We start from the raw sequence: 16,969 nt of genomic DNA, 5'->3' as shown, positions 1-16,969 counted from the left end.
GTGTTCCTGAAGGAAATTTTGTTTGAAAATGTTTCTAGCTTTATTATCCTGTTTCCAACATGTATTGATCACCATCTTTTTGTACTCTGGGTGGCCTCCTCTGTTGCATGTACTGATGAGGGAAGGGTGGACTTCTTCTGCCTCCCAGTCCTGTTCTTTAGCTAGATTTGGGTTCTAGTGCCAGCTGCTAATTTAGGTTTAAGATTGATATAATCTCTGTAGACTTGTGACATTCAATCGTATTGTAATACACTAGTCAGTGTTGAATAACTTGATTTGTAGCAGAGTATTCTTGTGGGATGCCAGTAGTTACGTATGGTTGCTTACGTCTCATGTTGGTGACATGCATAATTTTTAACTGTGGGGAAACTGTCAAAATGTGTTGTTTTTTTTTGTTTGTTTTTTTTTTAAAAATGACCATCTTAAATCTCCCCCCTTACTTATGTACTGCTCCCTCCTTTCTATCCACATTTTTTCCTCCATTTTTTCTATGACTTTCTCCTTTAATTCACATCATACCAGCAGTTGCAGAGGGCCTTGAGTAAGATCAAGTCTCCTGCACAAAAGTGCTTCCCCATGTTGTTGGTTGCTGGCTGAGCTGGCTAGAATAGACAGTTGTCTTGTGAATTTGAAAGTTGTAGATAGCGTCCTGACTGAGCATCCAATGTGCAAATGGGGTGAGTGGTTTTTATTCACTCCTCCCCATGCAAGTGAAGGGCGCATGCGTATTGAAAAGGAAATGTGAAATAACTACTGTGTGAGTCTAGAACAGGGATCGGCAACTTTTGGCATGCGGCCCGCCAGGGTAAGCCCCGTGGCAGACTGGGCCAGTTTGTTTACCTGCTGCATCCACAGGTTCGGCTGATTGCAGCTCCCACTGTCCGCGGTTTGCCGTCCCAGGCCAGTGGGGGCTACGGGAAGTGGCACGGGCCAAGGGATGTGCTGGCTGCCGCTTCCCACAGCCCCTATTGGCCTGGAGCGATTGGCTGAACCTGCGAACGCGGCAGGTAAACAAACCGGCCCGGCCCGCCAGGGGGCTTACCCTGGCAGGCTGCGGGCCAAAGGTTGCCGATCCGTGGTCTAGAAGCTCTGCTACTCCTCAATCTAACTGTTTCAGTTCTTTAAAACACTAATAATGCACAATATGCAATCCATTGTATGTAGACCTGGACTCCAAAAATAAATATTGGAGGGAGGTTCAAGATTTTCTGAAAAGTAGAATAGAATGAATTTGATTTTCAAAAAGACTGAATTGAAGCTGACAGCTTGTATACCAGGACTTTTGAAGCTTTGTCATAGTTCTTCCTTTTGTTTTGTAGAATGCACTTTTGCCAGCAGGCTTCCGACAGAAAGACCAGACTACTAAAAAGGCCTCAGGTGCTTTTGACAGAGAGGGACTCCTTGCTTATTTGGAGAAGGAAGCACTGGAACAAGAAGACAGGGAGGATTTTGTTCCTTTTACAGGGGAAAAGAAAGGTAAGAATGTCCTTAGCCAGCATGTTGACACCCATTCAGGAATGAACTTTACTGGTGTGATGCGTGGGCTGTTTTGACATTCTTCTTTGGGTAGAATAGCCAGCAACTCCCCTCAGCCAGTTTATTTGAAGTGTCTTCTCCCTGTCAGTAGTTGGAAATGCTCCGGTAGCTTACACCACCAGTGCTCCAGAGAATTGCTTATGGACAATCCCATTAATAATTTGATATTACGTTGAAATATAACAAGAAAATTCTATTGAAACAACATGATCTAGTGGACTAAGCACAATACCAGGAGCCAGAAAGTCCTGAATTCAGGTTCCAGGCCTCCCACTTATCTGCTGGGAACTGCTTTCTGCTTCCCCTATCTCTAAAACAGGAATTCTTACCTTGGAAAGGTGTCATTATCATTAGTTATTATTTGTATAGTGGTTTGAAAATGTACACGTATTGTAGAGTAATAAACTGTATATATTACAAATAAAGCCACCCTTATAACACTGGAGAAGTAGTAGAGGGGTCCATCATGGTGGTGGGGAAAGAGAAGAAAGACTGTAAATAGGAGGGCCGCTAGTGGTCTTACTAAAAGCCACCTGGCATTGAAGAGATTGGATAGCAGTAAAAATGAGGGATGGCTGTGACTGATCTAAAAGGCAAAGCTTTTCTACAGCTTGGAGCCCAGTACAGCAAAAGGCATTATTGCCTTCCAATCCCAGATGATATGGTAGGATTCCTAGTAGAAAAATGGCCCAGAGCAAATTTAAACTTTTTACCCATGAAATTGTATTATGAGAAGGTTCATGCCCCATTTGTAATCTATTAGTGATTCAAGTTTCTGGTTTAAAAATATTTTTAGTACTTGCTGTTACTCTGCATTTTAGGAAAGTGTGTTGGGTTGGAATTTTATTGGGAATGCTTTAAAAAAAGACACAACACAAGACATGCTTACACCACAAAGAAAATGTTGCAGATGAAAACACGTATCTGGAGTCCATATAATAAGAGTGTATATGATTTTATATGCATACACATGCTCAAAGCTGATTCTGGTATCTAATCATTCCTACTCGCATAATTATGTGTGTACAGTTCAAATAGGATGTAACATTTGGAGATAGTGAAGAAAATTTCACTGTAAATCAACTCTGCTTCGCAATTTAAGAAAATGTCCAAGTGTCTGTGTCCTGGAGTATGATTTAGAATCAAAGTAAGTTTTCAAGTGTTTCTGACACTTCTAAAGCTTGGCTACAAATCACTACTGTAATCAAATTACACTAAACAAATGTAAGCGCAGAAAAAACATAACGGCTAATGTGAAAGTATATTCAGCAATGCTACTTACCCATAAAGCCTCTGGAACTGAAATAATAATTAGGATTTTTTTTTAAAAAAAAACAAGATTTTGATTAACAGCTCTGTGGTTCTGTCCTTATGGAACAGTTTCTTACCTGGCCCAGATTTAAAATTGAGCCTGTCAATCTGTCCCCATTCATACATTATAAATTATGATTATGTTGGAAGGAATCAATGGACTTCAATTAATTCAGTATTTTCCTTTCTGGGGGTGGGGGAGTTCCTGTCCTACTATTTGGTGCCTTCAGGCTCTGTTTTTCAACTGTATCTTGTACTCATTGGTTCAAAACACCTAGATTCTAGCTTATCTGTTGGTGAATGAACAGCTGGTTCTGGATTTTCAGACTTTTCTGTACATTAATCTGCTTAATTTGCATATGCAATTATTGATTGCGCATAGCAATTAGATGCAGATGTTTGGGTGAATATTTTCATATATAATGCCTGCAACTACAACAACCACAACCTCTTCTGCGTCTACTGGCTTGTATTTGGGTCTTCAGTATGCTACTTAACCTACCTCGTTCTGTGTGTCTAATCTTATAAGGTTTCCCAGCACACAGTGCAAACAGTTTAAGGGTAAAAGGTGACTGTGAGAGAAGTCCTCTGGGTTTCCTTACCCTAAAGGCCTTGTTTCTAGTCTAGCTGAGAAAGGTTAGACATGGCTCCCTCTAGACCTCGTGGAAGCAGTCCTTAGATTGGCTGGAAGGATCTAAGAGAGTAATAAAAGTAATGCTCGATTCTCCTTACTCCACTTACCACCCAGCCTGATAACTCTGCCTTCTCAGATTTCCCAGCTCTTGCTGGTCTGGAGAAGATGATGTTTTAAATATGGTTTCACTCAGCTAGGGGAATGCCTTCTAAAGTTCCTCTGGCTTTCTTGTTATCAGCTTTGTAGACCAAAGCTATGCGATTAATTCTGGAAAATAGAAGGATCCAGCTGTAGTATAAATCATAGTGAATAAAGATCAAATGTCACTTCCTTTATGTAATGAAGTATTACTAGTGGCAACAAGCTGTTCGGATACAGCAGTGTCATGCCAGCGTAGCCATTAAAGATCCCTTCACTCCTAAAAAGAGTGGTGTTATTTAATAACCTTCCTTATCTTTTTCCTTGAATACTAAAGGAAAAGATAAGTTTAATTTAAAAAAGGAGTAAATGGAAAGAATATATTAAAAATATTGTAAAAAGTGAAACTAGGTACTTTTCAACAAAATGAGAGCTATGAAAACAATTTTTGCAGTGTATAGTAGTGAGGAATTTTATGCACGTCTTAGACAGCATAATTCTTTGTTACTCCTTTCTCCAGACCCCCACCCTCCAGCTCTGGTTTTATGGGGAGGGAGGGAGGGAGGGGGGATTTTTTTTTTCTTGCATGGGAGAGTGATGCTGACTGTCAATATTCAACCTTAGCTTGCTGCCCCACTTAGTCTGAGATTTTCAAAAAGTTGACTGACTTCAGATACATTAATTTTTGGGTGCACAGTCTGAGACTTTAAGGGAACCTGATTTTCAGAAACTCTTCCCTTATCTTCCCAGCACTCTAAAAAAACCCCACCTTCACGAGGTATAGCTTCCAGCGCTGGGAGCACAGCTTCCAGCGCTGGGAGCACAGCTTCCAGCGCTGGGAGCACAGCTTCCAGCGCTGGGAGCACAGCTTCCAGCGCTGGGAGCACAGCTTCCAGCGCTGGGAGCACAGCTTCCAGCGCTGGGAGCACAGCTTCCAGCGCTGGGAGCACAGCTTCCAGCGCTGGGAGCACAGCTTCCAGCGCTGGGAGCACAGCTTCCAGCGCTGGGAGCACAGCTTCCAGCGCTGGGAGCACAGCTTCCAGCGCTGGGAGCACAGCTTCCAGCGCTGGGAGCACAGCTTCCAGCGCTGGGAGCACAGCTTCCAGCGCTGGGAGCACAGCTTCCAGCGCTGGGAGCACAGCTTCCAGCGCTGGGAGCACAGCTTCCAGCGCTGGGAGCACAGCTTCCAGCGCTGGGAGCACAGCTTCCAGCGCTGGGAGCACAGTCTATACTTGCGCTTTACAGTGCTAAAACTTGCTGCACTCAGAGGGGTGTGTTTTCACACCCCAGAGCGAGAAAGTTGCAGTGCTGTAAAGTGCCAGTATAGACAAGCCCTCAGTGTAACAGACAAACTTAAAACTTGAGTGAACTCAGTCTGAATAGGTGGAGTGGTGAGGAACGGGAATCTTGCTTAGCTGTTCAGTTAACCTAGCTTGACAATGTTTCCCACTCATCTTGTGACAAATCATTCTTGTCTAATGTGTGTTCAAGCTTATATTTTTACCAGGAATCTAAACTAGCTAGAATAAATTCTGATTTGGGCTGCTTCTGCTTCCCTATGTGCCGTTTTGTTGGGACAGAGACTTTACTATCAAATACAGTAGAATAGAAACTGGTCTGAGTCTTATGTCTAACTCTCTGAATTTTTACTTAATTAGATGGGAAATCTATCCAGTTCTCTCTCCTCCCAAAAATACAAACCACACCTATCCTGTTTTACAGGGGCGGGCAAACTTTTTGGCCTGAGGACCGCATTGGGTTTCGGAAATTGTATGGAGGGCCGGTTAGGGGAGGGGGTCGTGACCTGGCCCCCACCTCCTATCCGCCCCCCACCCTCGGACCCCTGCCCCATCCACACACCCCCACTCCCTGTCCCCTGACCGCCCCTGGACCCCCACCCCTAACTGCCCCCCGCTGCCCCATCCAACCTCTCCTCTCATTCCTAACTGCCCCCCGGGACCCCTGCCCCATCCAACCACCCCTGCTGCCCCATCCAACCTCCCCTGCCCCCATTCAACCCCCTGTTCCCGCCCTGACCCCTATCCACACTCGCGCCCTCTGACCACCACCCTGAACTCCCCTACCCTCTATCCAACCCCCCTGCTCCGTGCCCCCTTACCGCACTGCCTGGAGCATTGGTGGCTGGCGGTGCTACAGCCGCGCCGCCCGGCTGGAGCCGGGCCACGCTGCCACCGCACAGCACTGAGCACCGGGTCAGGCCGGGCTCTGCAGCTGCCCTGCCCCAGGAGCTCACATCCCCACCACCCAGAGCATTGTGCCAGCGGCGGAGCGAGCTGAGGCTGCAGGGGAGAGGGGACAGCGGGGTGGGGGCCAGGGGCAAGCCTCCCGGGCCAGGAGCTCAGGGGCCGGGCAGGAGGGTCCTGCGAGCCGGATGTGGCCCACGGGCCATAGTTTGCCCACCTCCTGCTATTTTATATAAATCTTCTTTACCTTCGCCAATCAGCTACCTTGATTATAGGAAGCTTTACAAAAAGCCTATTTTCTATGGGATGCTTATTTTAATGATCCCCCTTGTGCTGTAATCCTAGTGGATCTCGTAAGCTAATCAGGACTGTGCAGGGAACATGTGTCCACTCAATGGTTCACCAGTACCATTTCAGTCTGGAGTCAGTTCTGAACTGATGTTCAACATGATGTTGGGGGCTTCTGTGCTGGTCCTGAGCACTTGAGATTATTCAAGTAGTATATGATGGGAGATGTTAAATACAATGTCCTGGCCATGCACAGACCCTGGTAACTTACACTCTGCCTGCCTAAATTCCCCTGCTGTTTGAATTGAATATGGTGTTCTTCTTCACTTGTCTGAAATAATTTAGGGTTGACGTACACTGTTAAACAACTGCATGATTAACCCCAGAGTTGTAACATGTCACGATTCCTCTACAATTTAGTACCTTTAGCTACCTCATTGTCTTGTGAAACTTGATGAGCTTGAAATCGTATTGTGAAGCACTTGGAGGTAATGGGAGAAACAGGACTATAGAAGTGTGAAGCATAACAAATCATATGTAAAATGAGTACAGTATACTCTTTCTAGTGCTTGGCTTTGTTTCTAAAAGCGTACTATCAAACACCCACCCCTTCTAAAAAAAGACTTTGTTTTCAACCGGTTTTAAGAACTTGAAAGTCACATACTGTTCTGATTAAGTTTTGAAACATACAATAAGCCATTGTTGCCTGAAGAAATAATTCAGGCAAAAGATTGATGTAACACATTTTTCTTCGAGGAAGTGTCACTTTAAAAAGCTGCAGTAACTTCAGAACAAGTAGCTGTGTGTCTCCCTTCAAAAAGGCAAAAGCTCAGGGCTGGGAGTAAGGAGATCTGGGTTTTGTTCCTGGCTGTGAAACCAGTGTGTTTTTGGGCAAGCCACTTAACCTCTCATTGCCTGCTTCCCTAACGGTGAAACGTGATACTTGCCTAACCGCATAGGGTGATGTGAAGATTAGTTTATTAATGCTTGTATTCCCTCTGAAATCATCATGTGGAAGGTGCTATGGTCTTACTTAATATTTAGCTAATATTCTGTAAATTAGGCTTTGCATCTCAAAGCATTACACTTTTCTAGTCCTTCCCTCCCATCACCTCCCCACACACTGCATTCTTACTATGGCTTCTTCACCTCATGGATTGACTGGTCATACAACATTGTTTCTGCTTTAACATAACAGTAAATATGGTGGACTAAAAACTTTAGCTGTATGCATTATTTATCTGGATTGACCCAGGTCACTTGGCTTAAGTTGATTTAAATTTACTGTTGGCCTTTTTAGCATCAAGAATTATTCTGCAGGAAAATTCCCCCAATTGCAATTATACCCAATTTTGTCTTTCAGACAAATGGCTGGTCGTTAAAGGGGGTGGGGGAGGGGGACAGTGGTGTTGTGAGGAAGTTATATGCCTAAAGATGCTTTGAGTTTAAGAGGAGGTGAAAGTTTAACAAATTGACAAATTAAGTGCTGTTGTATTGCAAGACAGGTTTACATGAAAGCTAGCATGAGAAAATGGATTTATATAGCTGGGAATTGGAAAAACTACACAAGTGCCTTTCAGAATTTTATTCTAATGAAGAATATGTAGTAAATATTGTTTCTGAATGCCCCATGGCTCTGTGAGGAAGAGATTTATCACCTGTATTTTACAAAGCTGGCATTCATTTGTGCTCAAAAGATGAGTACAAGAGTGGGTGGACAAGCCAAAGCATTTCTCCGTTATTAAAATGAAGGAAAATGGTGGATACAATCTTGAATGTTGATTTGATGAAATATTTAATCCTGAAGGGCATGAAGATATGTTCAGTTTTATTACCCTTATTTTTCTTTGTTCTGCAAGGAATCATTAGGACAGAGAGTAAATACTACTCAGTTGTCCTCCGTTCCCAATAGATGCTTTGGTCCCAGGATTAGTATACAATGAAATTGATTTGGAGTCCAATCATCTTGATGTGCAGTTTGTCAATTACCACTAACTTCAATGAGTTGACAGTGTTTGGCGCCTTGCAGGATTGGCCCTTAATGAGTGGCTAGAGGGGAAACGAGCTGTAGCTCACGAAAGCTTATGCTCAAATAAATTTGTTAGTCTCTAAGGTGTCACAAGTACTCCCTTTTCTTTTTGCGAATACAGACTAACACGGCTGCTACTCTGAAGCCTGTTTTAATATGGTGGACACGTGAGTACTGATCAACACATACTGCCTCTGGCTTTTAATAAATACAGTATAGCATGTCTGAAACCTAGACTAGTTGCCACCATGCATAGAATCATAGTACATAAAATGAGATTAGAAGGCGTGGGGAAGTTAAAATACATTCTGTAGCCTGGAAAGTTTGGGTTACAGCTGATCCTAAATGCAATAGCAGGAAGCAAACAAAATAGATTGATCAAAATAAATAAGGTTTCAGAGTAGCAGCCGTGTTAGTTTGTATCTGCAAAAAGAAAAGGAGGACGTGTGGCACCTTAGACTGACTAATTTATTTGAGCATAAGCTTTTGTGAGCTACAGTTCACTTCATTGGATGCATTTAGTGGAAAATACAGTGGGGAGATTTATATACACAGAGAACATGAAACAATGGGTGTTACCATACACACTGTAATGAGAGTGATCAGGTAAGGTGAGCTATTACCAGCAGGAGAGCGGGGTGGGGGGACCTTTTGTAGTAATGATCAAGGTGGGCCATTTCCAGCAGTTGACAAGAACGTCTGAGGAACAGCTGGGGAGGGGGAGAAATAAACATGGGGAAATAGTTTTATTTTGTATAATGACCCATCCACTCGCAGTGTCTATTCAAGCCTAAGTTAATTGTATTCAGTTTGCGAATTAATTCCAATTCAGTAGTCTCTAGTTGGAGTCTGTTTTTGAAGTTTATTGTTGAAGAATTGCCACTTTTGGGTCTGAGTTCGAGTGACCAGAGAGATTGAAGTGTTCTCCGACTGGTTTTTGAATGTTATAATTCTTGACGTCTGATTTGTGTCCATTTATTCTTTTACGTAGAGACTGTCCAGTTTGACCAATGTACATGGCAGAGGGGCATTGCTGGCACATGATGGCATATATCACATTGGTAGATGTGCAGGTGAATGAGCCTCTGATAGTGTGGCTGATGTGATTTAGGCCCTATGATGGTGTCCCCGAATAGATATGTGGAGACAGTTGGCAATGGGCTTTGTTGCAAGATAAATAAGTATTTCAGTGGTGGTCAAATACTAACCATTTCTGTAATCTTCCTTTTTTTATATCATGTTGTTTATTAAATTCTGAAGTATCCCGTGGTTTCCAAATAAGTAAAGTCTGTCACATTTCGTCATGTGATCAAACCCTTAAAAAATGGAATGTTCCCAGATAGTCAAAGAAATGGTTTTCATAGCCCTCATGGGCTGATGTGCAGATGTGCCTTTTTAAAAGTGCTTGTGTTAGTGTGCGTGTATAAAGAAAAAAATATCCCCAAAGCTCTCTTGGCAGTGAGCCTCTAGTTAGATCATTGTTTCCTAAGATACAGAGGTCTTATCCTTGAAGTAACTGAACAAGACACTAAATTGTCTTGAAGTATTTGCTCATTACCTGAAAAATTAAGCTGCTTTCACATGTGCAGTGTACATATGAACAGACATGACTGGTCTTGGTGAGATGAGGTTTGTTGGAAACGTTCTCACAAAGGCTCTGTCTACACAAGTCCTCTACCTGGGTTACACCCAAAACTGCTTCTAGCAGAGTTAAGCCGGATGGATTGGACTGGGCCTAACAATGTTAGAACTGCTTTAAAAACTGTTCGCTGTTGCCTCAGCAAGTGCTGAAGAGTAAGGAAGAAGCCTGATGCTGCAAGTAAAGGGCGGGTGCAGTAGTCCTCACTCTCTGACCTCTTAATTTTTTTTTTTACCAGACCAACCAGGCACATTTTTAATTTATAAAAACAGTTTTTGTTTTTCACAAAAATTTCTCTACTTTCCTATTCTTCCCACGCTAGTGTGCAGGTTACCCTAAAGGGCTCAAGTGAGACACAGGAGGCATAGAGAATCTTCAGCAGGCCCTCTACTAGAGTGAATTTCATCCTGTGAGAGAGACCACCATCTTCTTCCTTCCTCTCTGACCTCCTCCTCCTCTTAAACGGGTTCCTAGGCTGTGGTGCACAAAGCACTTCCAGGGGTTCTGTGGAAAGGTAGCTGGTCGCCCCATGCTGGACCCCCTCCTCCTCTGCCTCTAGCTATGAGAAGCAGAAGGGGAGATGAAATAAAGAGCCAAAGCTGGGGGGTCGGGAGGGAATCACCGCGCTTACTGCATTAAAGGCAGCTAAACATCCATTCCTTACATTACTTACCATGGCAACGTTTGCTGTAGTTGCCACAGGGATGTTATGCATTCATGAATGTGCCATAAAACCAGCTCTGTTAAGAAGGGATCTAAACTATGTAAGTTTGAGAAACTGTGACTTAAATGATAAACTAACCGAAAGTTGATCACACACATGCAGGGGCGCTGAAATGGGGGATCAGGAGGCTATGGCCCCCCCCCTACTTTTTACCGGCCGTAAGGGTGAGTGATGGGGGAAGGGGCGGGGTCTTGGAGGAAGGGCAGCCCAGGGGCAGGGGAGGGGCAGAGGGGAAAGGGCAGGTGGGGGGCGGGGCCACGGTTTGTGGACCCTCCCCTCCCTTTTATGGTGCTCTCACAGCTCCTGCACAAGTACAATTTCTAGCTTTGCTCTAAAGACCTACTAACAAAAATATATCCAGCAGAAGCCAGTGTTTGACTCCTTCATTTGATAACTTTATTAAAGCACACTTTCTGAACTTCCTAGACAGAGAAATGTACACTCAACCCCACAGAGCTGTACCATCTCACAAACCTTTGCCCACTTTTCTTCCATTTAGCTCAAATCCCCGCCTCCTGATCTTAAAAAGTAGATGAGAGCGCTGACTTCCAGAGTCTTATGATAGAGTCCAATGGGAAGATTGTCAGAGGAACAATCTGTACTGGCAGTTTCAGAATATGCAGAATTAAAACTTTGAAACAAACTTATACAACTATTTATCACCTTATATCTATATAAATATGGACTTTTGTGCTGATAAAACCGGTTCAAAAATTGCATGAAGTCCTGAGGTGCCCTGGGGATTGTGGGTTTTTAGCAGGAAGTCACAGTTCACAGGAAAAGCCCACTTAATATGCGGGGGAGGGGAAATGAACAGGAAACCCACTGACTCTGCAGATCAAATGTGACATGCTTATGCATTCACTTCTTTAACAAGCCTGCAGTTACTTAGAAAACAAAACTTTACCTCCTTTCAGTTTTCAGGGTTTTTTTTTCCTTTTGGGCTCTGATGTTCTGAGGCTTATTTGCCAGTCTGTAAATGTTACCAAGTGCCTCATCTTAATTAAAATTATTTATACAAAATAACTGCAACAATAGATACCAAATACTCTATAAAATCCTGCATATCCTGCCCTGGAGGGTTACTTAAAAATGTGACCAAGCAAGTGACACGTTTTCCCATATATTAATATTTATTAGTAGATAGGGTATTAACAGACAAGCATTTTGGTTCTCAGCATGTGATGCTGACAAAAATCAAATCAGTTTATTTGAGCATGAGCTTTCGTGAGCTACAGCTCACTTCATCGGATGCATAGCATATCGTGGAAACTGCAGAAGACATTATATACACACAGAGACCATGAAACAAAACTTCCTCCCACCCCACTGTCCTGCTGCTAACAGCTTATCTAAAGTGATCATCAAGTGATCATCAAGGAAGGCCATTTCCAGCACAAATCAAGGTTTTCTCACTCTTCCCCCCCCCCCCCCACACACACACAGACACACATACAAACTCACTCTCCTGCTGGTAATAGCCCATCCCTCTTTGAAACCTCTCTTTATAATGCGCATGATAATCAAGGTGGGTCATTTCCAGCACTAATCCAGGTTTTCTCACCACCACCCCACCACCCCCCACACACACCCCCTCCAAAAACCACACACACAAACTCACTCTCCTGCTGGCAATAGCTCATCTTACAATGTGCACAGCAATAATCCAAGTTTAACCAGAACGTCTTGGGGGGGGGGGGGGGGGCTTGTAGGAAAAAAACAAGGGGAGATAGGCTACCTTGCATAATGAATTAGCCACTCCCAGTCTCTATTCAAGCCCAAATTAATAGTATCCAATTTGCAAATGAATTCCAATTCAGCAGTTTCTCGCTGGAGTCTGGATTTGAAGTTTTTTTGCTTTAAGATAGCGACCCTCATGTCTGTGATTGCGTGACCAGAGAGATTGAAGTGTTCTCCGACTGGTTTATGAATGTTATAATGCTTAACATCTGATTTGTGTCCATTTATTCTTTTACGTAGAGACTGTCCAGTTTGACCAATGTACATGGCAGAGGGGCATTGCTGGCAGTTTGTGTGTGTGGTTTTTGGAGGGGTGTGTGTGTGTGTGGGGGGGGGTGGTGGTGAGAAAACCTGGATTAGTGCTGGAAATGACCCACCTTGATTATCATGCGCATTATAAAGAGAGGTTTCAAAGAGGGATGGGCTATTACCAGCAGGAGAGTGAGTTTGTATGTGTGTCTGTGTGTGTGTGGGGGGGGGGGAAGAGTGAGAAAACCTTGATTTGTGCTGGAAATGGCCTTCCTTGATGATCACTTGATGATCACTTTAGATAAGCTGTTAGCAGCAGGACAGTGGGGTGGGAGGAAGTTTTGTTTCATGGTCTCTGTGTGTATATAATGTCTTCTGCAGTTTCCACGATATGCTATGCATCCGATGAAGTGAGCTGTAGCTCACGAAAGCTCATGCTCAAATAAACTGGTTAGTCTCTAAGGTGCCACAAGTACTCCTTTTCCTTTTTCTTTTTACGAATACAGACTAACACGGCTGTTACTCTGAAAAAAATCAAATCAACGCTTTTACAACATCAGATATCACTTAATTCCCCCAAATCTCCCATTCATTCCAAGGTTCTGTTCAGCATGAATCAGGAGTGTAACATCACTTTTTCTTGATTGCTCTGTGGGCATCAAGGAGCACATGGAGGAGTGCATTACCAACTACTATATCATGACTATGTTCAGTACAGTAGTGTAAGAAAATAGGTTTGCTTTCTACTTTCAGATGTGCACGGAACATCCCATGAGTTAATGTCCCCTATTGTACAACTCCCCAAAATGAGAATACTTAGAAATGAAAATGCTTCATGATGCTGGCACTGGTTTGTTTGTGGCTTAGGGTGCCTTGTTATACCAACTACATGTATGTGGAGGAAAACCAAAAATCAATAGACGGCTCTTTAATCTGTTGCCATGGTGGTGCATCAATGCATTATAGAGAGCACAACAAACAACCATAATCATTCGTGGGCATTTTATTGCTGCCTGTGTTCACTGTAGCATGCGGATTCTGTCTTCATGCATGAGATTCTGAATTTTAAAACCCAAGTTGTTTAAACATCCCACAATTCAAAACAAAAACACACCAATAAAATCCCATGTCACTGAGGTATTTAAAAAGTCTAAACTTAGTCTCATTCCAAACAGCAAGTTACAAATATTTATATTCAAAATGAGGAAAATATCTTGGATGCTTGGCTTGTGACCTACCTAGCCTGCCCCGGTGCACGATGGGCTGTCACAGTGGAGCTGGGACTAGCCAGCATGACTGAGGAATCTGAAAGAAAGAATGTTTTAGATGAGAATATTGAATTAGGCACATATTGCTGATGTGGAATTGAGATTTTATGGTGGGGTTACTTAATAGTATTGAAATGGTCCTAACTAAGTTCTAAGTTTGGATGTTAATGTGAATAGTATTGTAGCACTTGCAAAGGACCTAATGTCCTTTGCAAGAAGAGTGACTGAAAGACGCACTAGGTTTATGACAGGTTTATGGTGTATTACAACAATCTGTAACCCACTAACAACCCCTCCTCCCCCAAATTGCTTTTTTCCTCCCCTGCCCGCTTCCTTTTCTGCCTGTGACTGGAGGTGTTAATGGGCCACTTCACCTTGAATGGTCCCTTGAAATATGCGTTAACTACTTATACTAAACAATCTGTTCCACCTTGTAGTTAGCAATGACTAAGGTTAGGATTTTGTCAGTTATTTTTAGTAAAAGTCAGGGACAGATCACAGCTCTGTGAATTTTTGTTTATTGCCTGTCCCTGACTTTTACTAAAAATAATAGGGGGGGAGGGCTGCGGGGGGGGAGGAGAAGGAAGGAATGACAGGCTGAGCCCCATGGGAGGAGACTGATAGCCCCAACCCCACTGTGGGGAGGGAGGGAATGGGGATGGAGATGACAGCTCCTGCCAAAGTGGCAGGGAGGGGGCACACAGCCCCTGCGCCGGCTGAAGCCGTGGGGAGAGGGTGCACAGCCCAGCTCTGGCTGAAGCTGTGCGGCAGGGAACAGGCAGGGGGGCACATGGTTCTGGCCTCCGGCCAAAGCCGTGGGGATGGGGCACATGGCTAGGCATTGTCCCACCTGCTGATAGTTGAAGCTAAAGTCAGGGAGGTCCGGTAAAGTCACAGAATCCATGTCCTCCATGACTAAATCGTATCCTTAACCATAAATAAGCAGTCCCACCCAGTGAAACCCTCCGTTGGGCTGAAAGAAGGGAAATGGATGCTTAGCACTTGCCATATTCTACTAGTATTAATTGCCCTTCTGTTTTTTCCATAATTGTTTCTGTAGTAAGGAAATATGCTCTTAAGTTTTAAAAGTAAAGTTTTATATAAATTTTAACGATACCTAGTCTAGTACTAGTTTTTAATAATTTCAGGTTCATTAGAAGGGGGAAAACATCACTGAAGGCACATAACAAATCACTATTTTGTTTTCAAGTGTTTGTTTCCTTTTTCACTTAACTCCAGGAAATTTAAATGAATGTCTATATTAAATAGTGGAGAGTCATATTAGGCATATTAACGAGAGCTTTAGCCTCTGCAGTCTCAAATGTCCGGTTCCAAAGGCTCTCATTGCTTTTGGTATGTATTTTTGTGTGTAATAAATGTAATATATATGTACATATTAGTGTACATAAATAAATAAAATAGATGTAATATATGTACGCTATGTATTTTATGTGAACTACCCAGAGTACTATTTATACTGCATATCCTCTAAAAATAACTTCTCCCATCTTCTGTCTGCAATAACTGAGAAACGAGTGCGCAATCATTAGTTGCTTATTCTAACTAGTGTGTTTTTCATTGACCCTGCTACAAGGCCTACCTCAGTTTAGAAAAGAGCATCCTTGGGTATGCAAATATCTAAAAAATGTAGTTTGCCTTGTCAGTTTCTTCAGATGCTATTCACGTACGTTGCCCTTTATTTGGACTGCTCAGATAGGGGCTTTTTTTCATTTTAAAGCCCTTGTATCCAAAATCAGAAGCAGAATATGTATCACTAAAAATAAAATGAATACATTTTAATCTGAAACTTCAGACAAGGTTTGGTATCTCTCCTACCTGATGAGTCCAAGTTAGAACTCTTCCAGGTAGTGGTCTCTCCTGGTGCAGTTAGTGATATCGCAAAAAGAAAAGGAGTACTTGTGGCACCTTAGAGACTAACCAATTTATTTGAGCATAAGCTTTCGTGAGCTACAGCTCACTTCATCGGATGCACCATGCATCCGATGAAGTGAGCTGTAGCTCACGAAAGCTTATGCTCAAATAAATTGGTTAGTCTCTAAGGTGCCACAAGTACTCCTTTTCTTTTTGCGAATACAGACTAACACGGCTGTTACTCTGAAACCTGTCATTAGTGATATCAGTCACTGTAAATCCTGAAGCACTACTAGAGAGGTGAATGTAGAGAAAACTTAATATAAATGGAAAACAAAATATTAGCAAATATTTATCTTGCTTTAAAAGGTGAATATTGAGGGTTGGGATACCACATTACTTACAATGCCAGATCTTCATGTTTGTTTTTCCCATCACCGCACCCTCCAACTCTCCAAAAACAAATTAGGCAGAAATTAATTCCAGCATACTTGACCAAATCAGCCCCTTTGCCATTAGCATTCTTGGGTTTGGTGGGCTGATTTCAGTCTTCTAGCTAGTCACGGTTCATGCTTGTTTTTATAAGGCAGTAGTTCAGGCTGGAGAACTAAACTTGTGTGTGTATATGTGTAATATGGTGAGATGAGTAAAACTGAATAACCATATAATACAAAGGAATTTCAGACTCTTTATTTCTCCCCTACACACAGGGAAAATATTTATCCCCAAACAGAAGCCTGTACAGTCTTTCATAGAAGAAAAAGTCTCTCTTGATCCAGAACTGGAGGAAGCTTTGACAAGTGCCACAGATACAGAACTGTGTGACCTTGCAGGTTAGTTTTTGAAACATGGGTGTGTTTGTGCATATTCATAAAAGCCTGATCCTCTGTAGTAAATACTACTGTATCTTTGTCATCTGAAACCTGGCAAAGCCTGAAGGTCTTTGCTGCATGAAATCTAGTTGTCTTAGAAATTGAACCATGTCATGTTACACACTGGAGGCTTGTAGAAAAAGCATTGCACAAATTATCTCCCCGCATACAAAAATATTTCACCATTTTATTGTTTTTTGGGTCTGAAGTAGTAATAAATGGGTTAAGCAGGGTCTTCCCTCAAACTGACAGCTTTTTTGAGTAAATGTGTGTTACATCCCTTCCTCGAATGTCGTGCTATATGCCTTGTAAAACTAGCTTTAGACTGACAAAGCAGCAAACAATGTAATGATATATGTGGGTTGAACTGCACACTTGGCTGTGGTGTATGATGTCTATTGATGGGATTTTGATGGCTGTTTTGAAAAGGGGAGGCCAAATAGAAGTAAAAAAGCTCTGTGGCTT

General features: G+C 42.8%; 1 protein-coding gene across 4 annotated transcripts in view; it reads left to right on the top strand.

Moving 5' to 3' along the window:
* The window catches only part of LOC141995266 (tropomodulin-3-like), a 44,813-nt gene that overhangs the window by 13,637 nt on the left and 14,207 nt on the right, over positions 1 to 16,969 (top strand). For all 4 annotated transcript variants that reach the window (XM_074966334.1, XM_074966335.1, XM_074966336.1 and 1 more), the window contains 2 exons: positions 1,320 to 1,476; positions 16,343 to 16,465. In XM_074966334.1, coding sequence (XP_074822435.1) covers positions 1,320 to 1,476; positions 16,343 to 16,465 — 280 coding nt within the window. The remainder of the gene's footprint in view (positions 1 to 1,319; positions 1,477 to 16,342; positions 16,466 to 16,969) is intronic.

This window comes from Natator depressus, chromosome 10 (genome assembly GCF_965152275.1).
Source record: "Natator depressus isolate rNatDep1 chromosome 10, rNatDep2.hap1, whole genome shotgun sequence".
Lineage (NCBI taxonomy): Eukaryota > Metazoa > Chordata > Testudines > Cheloniidae > Natator > Natator depressus.
This window is presented reverse-complemented; position numbering and strand designations above follow the sequence as displayed.